The sequence below is a fragment of the Physella acuta genome, unplaced genomic scaffold, assembly GCF_028476545.2.
Source record: "Physella acuta isolate Inbredline_101_S28 unplaced genomic scaffold, ASM2847654v3 ptg000775l, whole genome shotgun sequence".
NCBI classification, from domain to species: domain Eukaryota; kingdom Metazoa; phylum Mollusca; class Gastropoda; family Physidae; genus Physella; species Physella acuta.
In genome coordinates this window covers 222929-240141 of record NW_026732293.1, presented here as the reverse complement: position 1 = coordinate 240141, position 17213 = coordinate 222929, and the positions used below count along the sequence as shown (strand labels likewise).

General features: G+C 31.7%; 2 protein-coding genes across 3 annotated transcripts; both read left to right on the top strand.

Moving 5' to 3' along the window:
• Nucleotides 1-552: 552 nt before the first annotated feature.
• Nucleotides 553-9827, top strand: LOC131950666 (T-cell immunomodulatory protein). Of its 2 annotated transcripts, none has more exons than XM_059312884.1 (18): nucleotides 553-609; nucleotides 996-1272; nucleotides 2329-2553; nucleotides 2659-2713; nucleotides 2865-2936; nucleotides 3099-3214; nucleotides 3473-3531; nucleotides 3769-3850; nucleotides 3999-4087; nucleotides 6555-6745; nucleotides 7130-7277; nucleotides 7408-7510; nucleotides 7647-7690; nucleotides 7822-7900; nucleotides 8072-8193; nucleotides 8294-8376; nucleotides 8525-8642; nucleotides 8943-9827. In XM_059312884.1, the coding sequence occupies exons 2-18, from the start codon at nucleotides 1083-1085 to the stop codon at nucleotides 9000-9002; spliced, it is 1836 nt and encodes a 611-aa protein (XP_059168867.1). In that variant the 5' UTR covers nucleotides 553-609; nucleotides 996-1082; the 3' UTR covers nucleotides 9003-9827. The 2 variants fall into 2 exon arrangements, with proteins under 2 accessions (XP_059168867.1, XP_059168866.1); XM_059312883.1 differs by having other exon boundaries at nucleotides 587-636.
• A 2807-nt stretch (nucleotides 9828-12634) lies between these two features.
• On the top strand, nucleotides 12635-15993 carry LOC131950672 (cilia- and flagella-associated protein 20). The gene is made up of 5 exons (XM_059312892.1): nucleotides 12635-12860; nucleotides 13606-13685; nucleotides 13907-14018; nucleotides 14244-14432; nucleotides 14630-15993. Exons 1-5 carry the CDS (start codon nucleotides 12777-12779, stop codon nucleotides 14738-14740), a joined length of 576 nt encoding a protein of 191 aa, XP_059168875.1. The 5' UTR covers nucleotides 12635-12776; the 3' UTR covers nucleotides 14741-15993.
• The last annotated feature ends 1220 nt before the right edge of the window (nucleotides 15994-17213 follow it).

The following is a 17213-nucleotide window of genomic DNA, read 5'->3' as shown; positions in this document are numbered from 1 at the left end:
TAAAATACTCTATGTTGACAGAGCTCAGACAAGGTTTCGGAAAAATATCGATGTTTTAAAAAAAAACTCAACTGCAATTTTGAGGGGGGGGGGGTTGTAGGCTGAGGTGTGACGTCATTTTAGGGGGTGGGGTCTGGCTTTTTGTGTCGATGTGTGCCGGAGGGGAGGGGGGGGGGGGAAAGATCTTCAAAAAGCGTGACGTCATTTAATGGATGACCTCTGTCAACATAAGTATTTTAGTCAATTCATATTACAGTTTATTAAAATAGTTATCTTAAACGCGAAATAACGACTAGAACTCGTTTTCTAACATTGCTTTTTTATAATGCAAAAGTGTAATGTCACGCCATCTGAACCCCCCTCCCCCTCATCACATACTATAACAAAATTACGGTTAGGGTTAGGGTCATTAATTATGTAAGGTCAGAATTGACATATGAGAACTGGATCTATGTTTAGAAAATTGGATTAAGCGCATTTGGATTTTTCCTTGTGGAAACTCAGTATCTATGGCCAAAACTGTGGTATCGATACTTTATAGTGTAACCGATTGACATATTTTTGTCAAAAATAGAATTACGATACAACAACTGTTCTTCTGTGTTTACTGTTAGTAGTGGTAGTCACATCACTAAGGTTTTGATCTAGATCTAGTAATTTAGATCTAGATTCTAGATCTAGAAATCTAGAAATAGACCACAGTTAACTATATTGTAAAAGTAAAAGACGTCAGTTATTTCAATGCAGTTGCTTTAGTTATGTCGTCTATTTTGTTAACTTAAAAAATTAGACTAGACTAGGACTTAGGAGGTGGGGGGGGGGGGCCTAATCAAATAGTGACAAATAGTAATCATTTAATCATGAATCATGATTTCTTCTTGTCACTTACTGCCTAGATTACACACTAGAATTGATCTAATCTAGAGTCTAGATCTAGTAGTAACAGTCTAGCTAGTAATAATAGTAATATAGTATTATTATATAATCTATTTCAGGACTTCAAGACAGAATTAGACCAGATAATAAGAATTAAGATCTCTAAATTAGATCTACAAACTAGTAGTCAAACTAGATTTACTAGAATGATTTCTTCAACAAACTCTACTGTTGTTCTTGTTTTACTTATTATACTGGTAATGCAAACTGTTGTTTATGGATCACTTTCCGATGTGACTACTGAAGTTTTTGATAAACAACCACTTGGTATCATTTCTGCTTTTGGGGATCTTGATGCAAACAAAGCTACAGACTTTTTTGTTTTATCTCCAGATGGTGAGAATGAGCCATTATATATTATATAGTATAGGCCTATAGTAATTTTAATTTAGTATTGTACTAGAAGATAACTGAGTTCTAAGTCTATAGTAGTCGACTCTAAAAATCGAGTAAAAATAAAAAATAGTATAGTTAAATAGACGATATTTCAAGAATGAACCCCCAGCTTTGCCTCAACCTACTGGCGGGCTTGTTGCATTAAACTCCCTTCATTATCATTTTAATTAGGCCCTAGATTTAAATAAAAGTAAAGTATGTAGGCCTTAGCCTAAATTTTACTACGAGGTTGGCGTTGTTGGGTTGGTTAAGCTCATGGTTACTGAACCGATAACTCCCGAATTACAACCCCCAGACTGATGAGGCTCGATAGCTGGGGACAGCCACTCTTCCAGGAGAGACAACTCTAAAATCAAATAACTGCTGCCTTGTAGTTTGTTTTTGGTTGGACAAAGACTATGGCTATGGAAGCAAATACAAAAAGAGTCAACAACCTTTATAGCGTATAACAAGTTGACACATATACCTAATTGTGTTGGAGGGAATCTCTTCCAACATTAAAACTAAGAACGCTGACAAAGTAAAAGAAGGAGTGGGTGTGGGGTAAAATTTTCTTTTAAAAGTTTGGGGGAAACAATAAAGTAATTAATAGTGGTATCCTAAGTAGATAGAATGTGTATATGTAAATTAATTCTTCCACTTCTTGGGAATATAGCCTTTACTGTAGGCCTATAGCTTCGTAAACTGAGCTGACATAAATAATAGTTTTAAAAAGGTGGCTCAATCACTTCTATATGTATATTTCCTTAAATCTTAGTGATAATTTATTTGTAAGCCTTCTATATAATCCCCACAAAAAAGAACATTTTAAAAAAATAACTAAAAGTATTACACTAAATTTACTTTTAATAATTTGTTTTATTATGAACTAAGCTTATGAACTAACAAGGAACAGCTATTAATTGATTGTTACCAATGACAACCAATTAGCCGTAGGTCTTACATCTGATATTACTTACAATTCATTATCTCAAAATTAAAAAATGTTTGTTGCAGGCAAGTCAGTTTACGTACTAGAAGCTGATATTGACATTAGACGGGATGGTACAAAATTTAATAACAGACCATTCATTAATGGTAATAAAAATGACTTGGTTATCACAAGTATTGTTCCTGGGGATTTTAACAGAGACTCCCAGTTGGATGTACTAATTATGAGGACATCTGAAGTAGGTGGAACTGCTGTTACAGTAGAAATCCATGATGGAAAGGACACTTCAGGTTCTTATTTTTTTTAATGTTCCTTGAAAATATTGTTAACACTTTTTTTTAAATATATTTAGCCAGATTAAGCTTTGTCTGATTCATAATACAATACTTTTTCAGGACAGCCATTTTTAAAAATCAATGAAACTTTCAGAGACCAACCAGTCGTCATAGAGTAAGCAAGCTTTTATCTCATCACTGATGTTTCTGTGGCTTCACATGATATTAGTTTATCAACTTAAATATTAAGAATTTCAAGATTTTACTACACTAGATTTTTTATTAATTCAAACCAAATGTACTGAATCACTTTAATATTTTTACAGTGGTGATGGAGATATGGTGCCTGACTTGTTTGGTGAAACTGTAGATGGTAAAAGAGCTCTGTGGACATTTAAGTAAGAGAATTTATTATCAATGCATTCTTAAACACTATCTCATCAGTTTGTGAGTTAAGTCAATTAAAAGGGGTGCTATATTTTTCGTCCACATTTGCAATGCTCTTTTTCTTTTTTTTTTTTACATAATTTAACACCATAATACGTTATTGTACTTTCTAGGGATAACAAGACTTACAGTGTTTTCTATTACCAAGAAAATAACACAACTTATTTACCTCCCCTTAAAATACCACAAGCAAGTGCCTTCCTTGATTTAAATGGTGATCTGTTTGCAGGTAATGTTGTATTCAACCATTTTTATTTTTCTAGATTTTTATTATGTGCAAAGATCAGTTATCCAAGATAATCGGAATGACATAGAATCATTGTTCAAGGGTGGTACCTGTGATATGCTCCCTTAGGAGTTGGAAGGGAGCAGATGGCACAATTTTATATTATTTACAGTGTTAACTTTAACAGAATCAAACATTGCTACATTCTGATATCCCACAATCTTCTAATGTGCTGATGGTTTGCAATAACTTCTTTTTCAGATCTTTGTGTTGTTTCAGAAGTTAATAAAGTTGTTTCATTTGAGTTTTGGCTTAATGAAGTTAGTTTTTTTTTGTTTATTATGTCTGTATATAAATTATTAAGAAAGCTTTTTATTTTCTTACAAAGAAACCACTTTTTGCTTATAATGGCAGTATTAATTTCTAAAATTGTCTATATAGTTAATTATTTGATCCCTGAGCATCTTTATCATTCTTTAAAGATTTTGGTTTATAGACTTAAACATGTATACAACATTGAGTTGGTTTCTAAACTTTAAAAATCTCTTTGTTAACAGATGGGAAACTTGACTTACACAGAAAGTGTACAGGCTCCTGATGATTTGAAAGTTGTTGGTCAAGCCTCATTTGTTGATTTAAGTAAGTTTTTTTTTCCTAATTTTATATTATCACATTATAAACCTGATTTATTTGATTTTTTTTTAAATTATTAATATTATATTTATATTATTTTCATAATAAATCTATAAACTGTGTGAGAATTAAAATATGTTTTAATTTTGATTAGATGGGAATCATGAAATCAATATAGTGTTGCCTGGATGTTTGGATGAACAGTGTACACAGAGTGTTGTCTATGTGTGGTCACACAACAAGGTAATACCTTTACACCACTCTACATACCTGGTCAAAGTAATACTAACACCTTTACACCATCCTACATACCTGGTCAAAGTAGTACTTACACCTTTAAACCACTCTACATACCTGGTCAAAGCAATACTAACACCTTTACACCACTCTACATACCTGGCCAAAGTAATACTAACACCTTTACACACCACTCTACATACCTGGTCAAAGCAATACTAACACCTTTACACCACCCTACATACCTTGTCAAGGTAATACTAACACCTTTACACCACTCTACATACCTGGTTCAAGTAGTACTAATACCTTTACACCATTCTACATACCAGTACAAGATAATACTAATACCTTTACACCATCTTATAAATTGGCCAAATACTAACACCTTTATACCAGCATATTTTACTTGTTTGGGGTAATGCTAACATTTTTACCACATTCTCCAAAGGTATATTGATTTCTTTTTCTACATTGAATGAAATTGTCTGTTAAGGGCATGGGCGGGTGATGAGTACCAACTTTCTTATTTCCGAGTCTAAAGATGTAATACTTGGCTAATAGTTATAACTCAAAGAGTTAAGCATAAAAATATATTTTTTAATTTTTTAAATCTTGCGTTGCCATGGTGACGGCGGCCATATTGGATTTTATTGACGATTTTTAAATGGAAATAACTCAAAAATGGTTTGTACAAATTTCATGAAAACTTAATATAGTCTGCAGACACATGTGTTTAAGACTTCTGATAGATTACATTTTCAAAAAAGAAAATAGTTTTTTTTTTACTTTTTTTTTTCAAACATCACTGTAAAAATTTCATTATTTCGTCTAATTTTTTCACTATTTCAACAACAAAAAATTTTTTTTACAAAAATTCCAAAAGTGTTCTATCAGTTTTATTTGAACATATATAAAGAGTAACTGGAGCAAATTTAGTTCAGTTCTGATAATTATTAACAAAGTTATTTCAACAATTGTACAAAAAAACATCAAACTGAGAAAAACGCAAAAAACTAACAAAAAGTTGCAAAAAATGAAAATTTATCGCTGTATGTCACTAAAATCGACCACATTTATAGCCTGAAGTTTGGTGCTGCTGAATATATTCCTTCTGAGCTTGTTCGGCTGTTAGTTTTATTTTTTTCTGGCGCTCTTTGTTTTACCTAGAGTTGTAGTAAAGCTGTTGTCATGGCGTCTTTTTTCGCGTCCTTCACTGAGTCTTCGACTATGGTTTCCTTCTTTTGACAGCAATGCCATAGCATGCCTGGGCCCAAAATTGAATTATGCTATCGCAGAAACAGAAGTATATTTTGCATGGTCTCATGTCTAAAGCCAATTATGATAAGACGATGTCTTTGTTTATTGTGAAAGGCCTTGTTCTGGATTCTTTTGCAGTTGTATACTTACGGTTTACAACATTTTTATTACTGCCACACCATGCTTGAAGCAAACCCTTTACACTTTTTTCATCAATAGTAGCCACTACATCACATGTATTGGTAACATCAAGAAGCAAATCACAGTCGACAATAATTCTGCATGGCTGTGGTTTACAATTAGTACTACCAGTACGAGATGTAACAGTGCTTTCTTCTGTATGTAAAAACTGTGTCTTACATTGCCGCAGTTTCTTAGTAAATGTGCATATTACATCTGCACCAGTGCTTGTCTGAATAGTGCTAGATTGAGTGGAGGTAGCTGCAATCAGTTGCATTCGGACGTGCCCTAGCTTTAGTAAATTAGTTAGATGTGTGTAGTGTATCTATTTTTAGCGAGTGTTTTGTTCTACGCATTATCGAAAGAGAAACAAATTAAATCGCCTCACTGCTTATGATAATTCACACAAACTAATCTAAACTGTTAATAGTATATTTAATTGAAATAATTATATGTTAAAATAATGTAAGTATTTTACAGAAGCTTAGAGAAACAAAACTAGATCAAACTTAGCAACGCGCTGAAACTAAGGGAATGTTTACTTACGAAGCGAAACGACCAATCGCTAACTAGCTTCCGCCGCCGTATGCCAATGAAAAAATTGAGGTCAAAAATTTGCATACCGGAAAAACCCGACTGAGTAAAATAAACAACTTTATGACGTAGAAAAATAATCACATTAAAATAGGTATTTTGATTGGTCATTTAATTTTAGAACAAATAAAGAAAGGAGGTCACGGCCTTTCCATTGATATGAAACACATTAGGTTTCCGCGAAGCCTAATAGTACTTTTCTAGGTCGAAAAATTGCTATTTTTACTAAAAAATAAAACAAAAGCCCCTGTACACACTACATTGAACCCGGTTTTTCATAATTAAATACTAATTTTAGGGTCATAACAATGTCATTTTTAGATTCAACGATGGTTATTCTGTATAGATCAAGTAAAAGTGGGAAATCGATGATTTAGTGGATTTATGACGAAAAGTACACCCGCCCATGCCCTTAAAGTTTAAAATTCTACTTTATTAGACATCTAACAAAGCTACTGAAGGCAGCTGGTTCAAGCTAGATGTGAACTTTAAAGTGGATAATGACAGAGTGACTTCTTTTTCCACAACAAATCCATTTCCATGGCTGTCCTTACCAATAGCTCTGAGGTTTGGAGACTTCAATCTTGATGGGTTTCCTGATGCAGTGGCAGTGATGTCTGATTCCAAAAAGTAAATTATGCATTTTTAATTGTTTAAACTGTATTATCATACTCATCTGACAGAGATACTAAGCTTAATAAAAGCCTTGCTGGTACAAAACTTGTTCAAGCAGATGAATCATTAAATATGATTCCTGCTTTATAAGTTATGTTATAAGTAACATGTGTTACCTCTATTCCTATAGAATATTCAAATCTTAAAGAATAATAAGTCTTGCTTTTTTTAAATGGTCATTAAATTAGTTTTTAATGATTTATTGATTTTAAAAATGATTGAACCAAATTAGCTACCAACAGTATTTTTTAAAATATTTATTAATGATTTATTTGATTTTAAACATGATTGAACTAAATTAGCTACTAACAGTATTTTTTTTTATACTTATTTTGACAGTCAAAATAACAAATCAGCATTTATCATCTACAATGAAGAATGTAGGACATCATGTGAACATTTCTCAAGGTCTCTGTCTATTGACTACAAACACCCACTTGAGAAGTATAATCCTGTTGTGGTGGCTTTTTATGACCTATTAGAAAATGTGAGTTATAGCACAATCTCATCATACTTTTTTTTTTCTGGTTTATACAGGAAAGTACATTTCTTTTTTTATTGCTCATTTCACATGAGTGCAGATCAGATTTTTTTACTGCTATCTATCTTCACAACAGGGTGTATTAGATATTCTCCTAACAGAAATTAAAGATGGGACATTAGTTATCAGAGCTATAGAACAAGACTTCACTGGGGATGCCAGTTTTCTAAAAGTGTTAGGTAAATCTGGGTTTTATAAAATTAGACTGAAACACAAATTTATGTTATTGAATAGCCATCTAGCTAAACTATTTTTATGGTACATTTTTTATTATATTTTAAGGATATTTAAAACTGTATTCTTTTTGTTTTTAAGTCGTAAGTGGGCTGTGTCAAGATAACTGTCCTAATGGACATTCAGTGAGTATTTTTTTTATAGTTTAACTGATTTTTTTTAACTAGAGAGCAACATATTTATTTTTTAAGTTAAGTTACAAACCTTATGGTTAGACTGTTACAGTTTAAACATTGTCCTTTACTCTATATTTTAGCCATATGGTGTGAATCAGGTAGGACCTACTGCAAAATTTGTCAGTACAACACCAACAGGAGATGACCAGATTGGAGTAGGTGGGTTGAAGTTTTGGACAATTTCTAACTCCCCCCCCCCCTTAGAACTATGTGAAAAAAAATGATTGTTAGCTTTTAACCTATTTGTAATTACTGTTAAAAATGACAAAATTATTTTCTTAACAATCAAACCCAAGATTTATAGCATGTCATTCATATATTAATCCACAGCTTCTCAATTGTGTCAGTCTGCATACTTTTCACTGCAGCTCCCCTTTATCTTATTTGGTCTTGGCCAGACTCCAAATTTTGTTGATGACCTACAAATTGGTATTCCGTATCCACCAAACAAGGTTTGTGACTGGCAGCAACAAATGTTCATGTTAGTATTCAGATATGTTCACAGTCTTTCATTTACTAGTCATAATCTAAATATTTAATTCATGATTGCAGAGTCCAAGAAAACATTCCTGGTCAACTATTATTCCCAATTCGCAAGTCATTGTTTTACCTTACCCTGTAGATAACCCAAACAGGTTTGTCTCCCTTGTATTCTTTTAAAATACTTTCATGTCCTTACACCTACACTCTTACTATTTTTGAAAAGCTCATATTCCCTATATTTTCAAATAGATTTAAGTCTCGTTGAATATCCTAAATGTGTAACATTTTTTCTGTTTCTAGCTGGAAACATGAACTGTATGTTACACCAAGTCGACTTGTATTGTTGACTGGAGCCTCCCTGCTAGGAACATGTGCCTTTATTGCTGCCATTGTTGGCTTGCTACAATGGCGAGAACGGGTAAGCTCCATTTAAATTATTTCAGACTACAAAATTTATTTTAATGTTTCAAATTCATTTTTAATTCAGTATTATTATTTTTCTAATACTTCAAGCAAAATTGTCTGTACTACTAAAAGTACCTTATTAAACAGGACTTGTTTGAACTTTTTCATTTCATCACTGAATTAAAGGTCACTTTGTTAAGTTAACATATGTGGGTGGCTTTCACTTTCTAGATAAGTTTTATTGTTTTATGAACTTTTAATGTCAATAATAAGAAATCATAGTGAGAAACTGGTTCATTAAAAATGATTTCAGATTGAAGACAAGAAAGAAAAGCTCCAAGAGGCTCAACGATTCCATTTTGATGCCATGTAACCTGCATTTCTTTAATCCATTGCTTTTTTATTTATTTATTTTTTACATTCTTTTCTTACCATGCTGCCTGTTTTACCTAGCATTTACACAATGTATTAAAAGACTGAAACTTGTGTATTATTATATTAGACCAGTGTGTTACATTAGGCCAATCTGGGAAATTGGAATCCTACATTAACTAACCAGGCAAGCAAGTTTAAGCCGATCTCATTAACTGTATCCTACCAACTGTGCCCCATGAGTATACTGCTAAAGCCATGTTAAAATAAATTGAGAAAGGTTAATCAAGAAAATGTACACAGTTTAATTATGATTGATAGCGATAATCTGAGAGAAAATAGTATTGTAGTATTTAATAGTTATAAAATAGGGTTTATATAATTAAGAAAAGCCATTTTTAGCAGATAAAAATGTAAGTGAGAATATTAGGATTGGTTTGATGTATAAAATAAAGTATTATTTTTACATCGCTAATATTTTTTTTAGATCTGACTTTGTCATATTGTTATTTATTGTTTGTGGGTAGTGTCACTCTTCTGTCACTCAGTGAACATCAGTTTGGACATATGTAAAAGCCTGTCTTCCGTAATATTAATGTTTCAGTTTTAATGTGTTTGTTCACTGTAAAATATCTCTTTTAGTATTTGGGTAATGTCTGTTTTTAAGAACTACATATGAGATCATAATTTTATGATGTCACAACAATTTCTTTGTGTACTATAATTAAATTATTTAAAAGATTTTTTACTAAGTTTTGCCTGTTTATGTTAATAAATTTGATTTTTAATCATTCCTTTGGTGCAATAAACTAACATGTGATTATTCTTTTTGGTGTAAAGTCTGATTATTTATATGTATATTCTGTTATTTCTGTGTTGTAAAGACCTTAACTACACTGTTGGTACTCATAAAAACTGATGTTTTCTTCACCTCCATGAAAATTTATGTTGCATTAAAACTCTACAAACTTAATGAGCAACTTTTATAACGAATAATAAAATGTACATAAAAGCTTACAGTAAAAAGATGAAAATTTCCTTTGCTAGGACATAGTAAATCAATTAGAATCTCAAGAAGTCTCCCAAATACATTTCAGTGAAAAAAAAGTATATCATTAGTGAAACATGAGGTTGCCTACCTTTGATTTAAAAAAAACACTGTAGTGCCAATGAATGTGTGGGACTAGATTCTTTATGCTTTATAATAATTATCAACAGCTTTTTTTTAAAAAATACATTTTAAACTCAAGTGATGTAATGCCGCTTTTGTATAGGTGAAGTTATTGGCCTAACCTGTGCACGGTCCCTATCAGTGTGTGTTGATCTTACACTGTTGCTGGCGTACAGCCAAGGATCACGCTATATGAGCTGTGATGAGCAGCTCCCTCAGTTGTTATGGGAAGGGCACACACCCCGTCTAAGGGAATTAAACAAGACTATCTCGTAGTTTAACGCTTAAAAATATGGCTAAGAGTCATCCATCAACACGTCCATACACACGTGCACCGACTCAAATCGACTTTGTGGGAGGGGAGAGAGAGAAGATGGGATAGATTAATAATTAATAATAAACGTTAAACTAATGGGAGACCATCCCCATAAACGATAGATAAAATAGAAGACCCTATTGGTTAATATATGTGCAGTCTGAGTCATAAGGACTAGAACCGCCGATTATAAGTGAAAAATTGCGACGCCAGCAAAATTTCGGGGTGGGGGGGGGGGTGCCTCTCCCCCCGAACGAAATGGAATTTATATAGAAAATATATACTTTTATCTGTGTGTCTGTCCGCATGAAGTCGTGATAAATGAACCGCGAGGCAGCGAGGGATAATTGTGTTTGGGAAAAAAAACACGCTGTTTTGCAACGCACTCATTATTTTTACAAGAGGTCCCGCTGACATGATGTCACATTTCAGTCAAACTGGCAAGAGTTGTTTATCTTGTAGTAATTATAGTAGTCAATTCATTGCGAAAAAAAATAGACATGGCTACTGCTAAGTGTTAGACTCTGTTTCTAGTTTTGTACTGACATTTGTAGCAAATCCAGGTCAAGATTTTAATAGTAGACTACATTGGTCAGGTTTTATTACAATTTACAGCAACAAAAGTCTTTCAAATGAGCTAATGTTGTCAACCTAGGGGTCGTCCATAAATGATGTCAAACTCGTAGGGGGGAGGGGGTCCGTAATTTTGTGACGGTATGTGAAGAGGGGGAGGGGTGTTCAGACGGTGTGACGTCACACTTTTGCATTATAAAAAAAAGCAATGCTAGAAAACGAATTTTAGCCGTTATATCGCGTTATAGAAAATTGTTTTAATAAATTGTAATAGAAATTGATTAAAATACTCTATGTTGACAGAGTTCAGACAATATTTGGGAAAAGTATCGCTGTTTTAAGAAACATTCAACTGCAATTTTGAGGAGGGTTGTAGGATGAGGTATGACGTCATTTTAGGGGGTCTGGTTTATTTGTGACGATGTGTAACGGAGGGGGGAGGTAAAAATCGTCCCAAAAAAGCGTGACGTCATTTATGGATGACCATCCTAATAGTGTGTTGGAAAATATAGATCTTTTTAAGGCACGCAGACTTGACGTAAAATATTGGTGTTTCTATAACAAAAAAATAGTTTGTTAACTAGTTGCACGGAGAAATATCCCTTTCGGCGAATCTATCGGCTTCCAATCTTCTCCACATCAATTATGGATAGGCATATGGCAACCGTAAACATTTTAAAATCGACTTTCCCGTTTACGCTTTAATTCGACTTCGGTATTAGATCTAGATAAAATGGCGAACAGGGAAAAAAAAGAAGTATCAACACAATTTAAAAGACCAATAACTTTTTTTTTACCATTGCCACTACTCTGATGAATATAGGCCATATTGTATGATATTACGATATTAGTTGAGTAGGAAAATGTGGCGAATGCGCGTTTTAATATTTTAAAAAGGCCTATAATTGCAAACCTTGTGATTAGCCATCGACAAAAAAATAACACAACTTTGGAGTTTTGATTTAATAACAATTTTTATTAAGTAATAATTGGGCTTTATTAAATATGGAACTGCAGAGGGCCTATAATATATAAGCGGAATATGTTTAAAATTTTAGAGCCTACTCCTAAGTCCTAAATAATTATTAACGGGGTGCGCTTATCACTCATTCTTTATTAATGCCCTTTAAATTTGCTTTATTTTTACGATATAAAAATTAAGATAAATAAATACAGTTACTCTAAAATGTATTGTTTTGTTTTGATTTCGATCTTGATCTAATTAGGTTTAACTGTTATTTAACAGAGCACCGTTCGACTTCGTACGACTTCGGTGCCCACGCGACAGCGGTTTCCGGTAAAACACTCAAACCCTCGGATACGCGTGTTGCGAAGGAGAACCGGAAATCGTTTTACTAATTTTATAAATACGCGATTGCGCTGAATATAACTGTTTCAAGTCACCAAAATATCTTTATATGATATATATGAAAATTTTAAAGTTATATTATTTCTTTTTGTTTAATTTAATTTTGTTTTAAACACTTTTAGACATACTTTTAGTGTTTTTGTTTTTACAATTATTAATATAGCAACCTGTATTACTACACCGGAAAGAATAGTCCCTTAACGACGTACAAAATTAATTTCTCACATAAGATAATCTTCACTTGACTACAGGAACATCGAGTGAGAGGGCTGTGTTGGGTGTTATAACATACCTAGGAGACTCTCTTCTAACTAATAAACATCCATCGCTTCTTTCAAGCATTACAATGTTCAAGAACACCTTTCAGAGTGGGTTCTTATCGATACTTTACAGTATTGGAAGCAAACCATTACAGATTTGGGACAAAAAGGTAAGTCATAATTTAATTATTTTTAAAAAATTCAACACTTTTACTAACTTGTATTTTTAAAAAATCTTTTAGATCTGAGTGTAAACAAAAGATTCTTTGGCGTGCCTAGCAACTAGCAACGCAAACGTTGATATTACTCTTATATGCTATTGCTGGTCATTAGCTTAAAAAGTAATTAGTAAATATTTCAATAAAACTCATTGCAGAGTTTTGAAGCTTCTGAAGATTAAAGACAAATTTGAAATTAATGTTGAAAAGTCTTTCAAAAGTAGTTTGGCTTGATTTTTCTTGATTGAATTAATAATTAATAATTAATAATCAACTAAAATTAGATCTGATTAAGTATTAAAATAATTAGTAATTAGATCTAATAGTTTACTGTTTTTTATTTGTTCTGAACTTAATAAATATTAAATAGGCCTATGTGTACAATTTATTTATCAGTAAAATCATGATTATTAATAAATTATTATGGCTATATGAGTATTTATTCTAGGCCTTTAACTTTTTAAACTCAATACCGGCACTTAAATCGAACTAAACTTACATTCCAAACTCTCAGACAATAATTAAACTAAGAACAGAGACTAAAATTTAATCTCGTCTTACTTAGGTTTAGCATCACTCAGCATACTTAAGCATAACACTTGATTTCGGTAAAGCATCCACTATTTACACAGATGGGTACCCTTTTAACATAATGTTAATTGTATTTGTAACATCATTTATTATCATTTCATTTCAGGTTCGAAATGGCCACATCAAGCGTATAACAGACAATGACATTCAGTCTTTAGTTTTAGAAATCGTTGGTACAAATGTCAGGTAATGATTGTTGCTACAAATTGATTAAATTGATTTATAATTATTCCAATATTTTCACACGCTTAAAACTACTTCAATTTATAATTCACTTAGGGCCTAACTGTTATGATTAATGAATATTGTTTTTAACACTTTTTAACTAAAATTGTTTAACATTGTATACCATCATTTTGCCATTACTGAATTCATTAAATATGAACATTCTGTTTTTCTCTATGTAGTACTACATACATCACATGTCCAGCAGACCCCAAAAAGACTCTTGGCATTAAACTACCATTTTTAGTGATGATCATCAAAAATTTAAAGAAGTACTTTACATTTGAAGTGCAGGTAAGCATTGTATTTATCTTACAATTATTCAACTTTACAAGATTTGTGCTACCTATTGGCTGAAAGATTTTAAATGTTCTTTAGGATGCAATTACAAACATTTTTAGTTATGAAATAAACTGACTGTTTCTGATCTGTATTTTGAAATGCCTTCATTTCCAGATAACTGTATTTTTCTTTAAAGTTACAATTGTATTTCAAATGTATTGTGGATTATTTTCACAGGTACTAGATGATAAGAATGTTAGAAGGAGGTTTCGTGCTAGTAATTACCAAAGCACAACGAGAGTAAAGCCATTCATCTGCACCATGCCCATGAGGTTGGATGATGGCTGGAATCAAATTCAGTTTAATTTGTCTGACTTCACACGTAGGGCATATGGCACAAACTACATTGAAACTCTTCGAGTGCAGGTAAAAAAAATTTTGCAACACTATTGTTTATGGTAGGAATTGTGAGATATATATATAATGTTATGTACTTGGTTTAAAATTTTAAAGTAATTATCTTTTTTATAATGTTCTGAGACACTATTCTATTTTCAGAATCTGGAGAGAGGGATTGTAGGTAGTTAAGATGAATAATTTTGTTCTTTTATTTTACTTTCTAGATCCATGCAAACTGCAGAATCCGCAGGGTCTACTTCTCTGATAGATTGTACTCAGAAGATGAATTACCAGCAGAGTTCAAGCTTTACCTCCCTGTTCAACAAAAGAAATAATAATTTTTTTTCTTGCTTATATGTTTTATAAAATTATTACCCCTGCCCTTCCAGTTACACAATATACTATATTTTTGTGCTCGGTCACTGCTAAAATTTAATAAGGAAAACTGAACTGACAAAAGAAATGAACAATTTTATTGCTTTAACTGAGATTGCATACTCTTTTAACAACATATTTTTTTTTTGTGATTGTCATCTCTAATTATTCAAAGGTGTATTTTTTTTTGCTTAAAATTCTTTAAGAACAAAAGGTAAAAAATGATTTACCTAAAAATGACTTTTCTTAGTTACCGACACTCTGGAAATTTAGAATGTTGTGAATGCATGAGCGTGCTGAGGTTTGCAGAAAGTTCTAATAACTTCTGATATGCAATGGTTTTACTTATGAAATTGTTTTGTTTATGTAAATTTGCTGGGTCAGCCTGTGAATAATTTGTTTGTTTTGTCTATTTTATTATTTTGCATGCTCTAGTCCAGTACTCTTGTTGTAATAATATAAACATAAAATGTCATGAATACTGATGGGACCAAATTTTAAGATTTTTGAGATATTCTCAATGTAATTGGTGTTAAGTATCACTTTGAAAAAGAACGAGACAAAAATTAAATTCTTTAAAAAGCATTTTTAGAGTTAGTGGTCTTGTATAGTTTCTGGATGTGTATGAGTATGTTGTCAGTATCTTTCTGAATACCTTTTACGCTCATTTGAAAACATGATTTGTTGCTTATTTGCATTCTTGCTTATATTTTAATGAATTTTACATGCATGAAGCGTTGTGTAAGACTGTTATTGACTATGTTCATTTAATATGTGAGTATAATTGACCCTACATAAGTGGAGTGTAAGAGATATTAGTTGAATGAGTGTGCAAAAGATTATGCATGGTTCTCTTTTTCCAGCTATAATAAACACATCAACATTACTGTGTCACATTTGTTTTTAAAATTTCTAGTATGGATAATGGGAGTCTTTTTTGTGTATGTAATCTTATAATTTTCTATAATATTCTCTGCTCATCTGTCATTATACATAAACATTTTAAACCAGTTATCTAAGAAACGCAGAAGTTTATAAACAGCTTCAATGTTGTTTTTCTTAGATTTTAGACTTCTTTGTTGAAACCATTATCTTTTGTTGTAGGGAGTATGGTGCATTTTGTTTTGTGAAATAGTTGTATTTAATTATTGACTAAGTGTATGGCAATGATCCATTAAGTTGATACAAAAAATAAATCAAATGTTACAAATGTAGATGAATTTTCACTTATTTATATTTTAGTATAGTCAGTTACTTAAAAAAAAAGCTTTAAAACCATAGGGTAATAAAAGAGATAAATACATTCTGCCAACCATTGATTTGCACTATGCATAATTGTAATCCCAGGAATAAAAATATATCTTAAAAATATGTATATTTATTTTCTATTTATTCTAAAATGTTGTTATTAAAATATTAAGACATCTATTTTGAATGGATCTAAATAGTTTGATCCATAAGTGGATTTTTTTACTAAAATATCAATAATTAATGCCCATAAGTACTGATTTTTATTATTCTGTACATAATACTAATACAGTGCCAATTCATAGTAACAAATCTAAGTGCACTAGTAAAGCATAACATCAGGTTGCAATTACAGCTATTTTTAACAGTTTACTTCCAATAACAGAACAGTATTTTGTTAAGGTTTAGTACATAAATCATTAGACTTAGTAAAAATAAAAATACTGGCTATAAAGAACTCAAAAAAAAATCTTTTAGTTTTATCATTCAGTATCCTCAAGCACAAGGTTAGCAGTATTTTGAAATAAATTGTCAGTTTATAATATTTAAAATCACTGTGAATATAGTAATTTAATTTGATTGAGTGGTAGAGCACCTGATTACTAACCCAAACTTTTTGTATTTGATGTACGCACTCAAGTCCGTAGAATCTTCTGGAGTCTACCTAGTTATGATGGGTACTTGGTGCTAGTAGGTAAAAGTAAAGGTGGTAGGGCACAGTGGTTATGCAGTCTCTCCATATGTAAGATTTTAAAGTATTTTTTTTTTAATATGAGTTATTTCATAAGATGCATTAGATTTTATGTAATTTCATTATCATATATTGGTAACAATTTATTTCCAAAAACTTGGATGGGGAGGTGGGGGGTCTGACAATGGCCATGGGGGAGGGAGTCAGTGTGAAATAACATTCTTATTTTAAACATTATTTTAGAGCTTATTTTTCTTTTTTTTTTCTGGTGTAAATAGTATAAATCAATCAATATACTTAATAACTAAATGATAATCCAGTTTGCTTTTTAAGAAAACCACTGATACAAAAAAATAAGTGCAAAATATGTGTGGGTGAAGTGTTTTTAAGAAAAATGGGTCTTAATTCCCCCCCCCCCCCCCCCCACACACACACACTATACAATAACTTCTTTTCCAGAGGAATGCCCAACAATATAAAATTAAGTTGACCCA

What these genes read in the sequence shown, in the direction of transcription:
- LOC131950666 (XM_059312884.1), top strand. Translation starts at nt 1,083, where the DNA reads ATGATTTCTTCAACAAACTCTACTGTTGTTCTTGTTTTACTTATTATA. An exon ending in TTTATGACCTATTAGAAAAT is followed by an intron (nt 7,278 to 7,407) that starts GTGAGTTATAGC and finishes TCTTCACAACAG; the next exon opens with GGTGTATTAGATATTCTCCT. An exon ending in AGATGACCAGATTGGAGTAG is followed by an intron (nt 7,901 to 8,071) that starts GTGGGTTGAAGT and finishes ATTAATCCACAG; the next exon opens with CTTCTCAATTGTGTCAGTCT.
- LOC131950672 (XM_059312892.1), top strand. Translation starts at nt 12,777, where the DNA reads ATGTTCAAGAACACCTTTCAGAGTGGGTTCTTATCGATACTTTACAGT. An exon ending in ACTTTACATTTGAAGTGCAG is followed by an intron (nt 14,019 to 14,243) that starts GTAAGCATTGTA and finishes TTATTTTCACAG; the next exon opens with GTACTAGATGATAAGAATGT. An exon ending in TTGAAACTCTTCGAGTGCAG is followed by an intron (nt 14,433 to 14,629) that starts GTAAAAAAAATT and finishes TTTACTTTCTAG; the next exon opens with ATCCATGCAAACTGCAGAAT.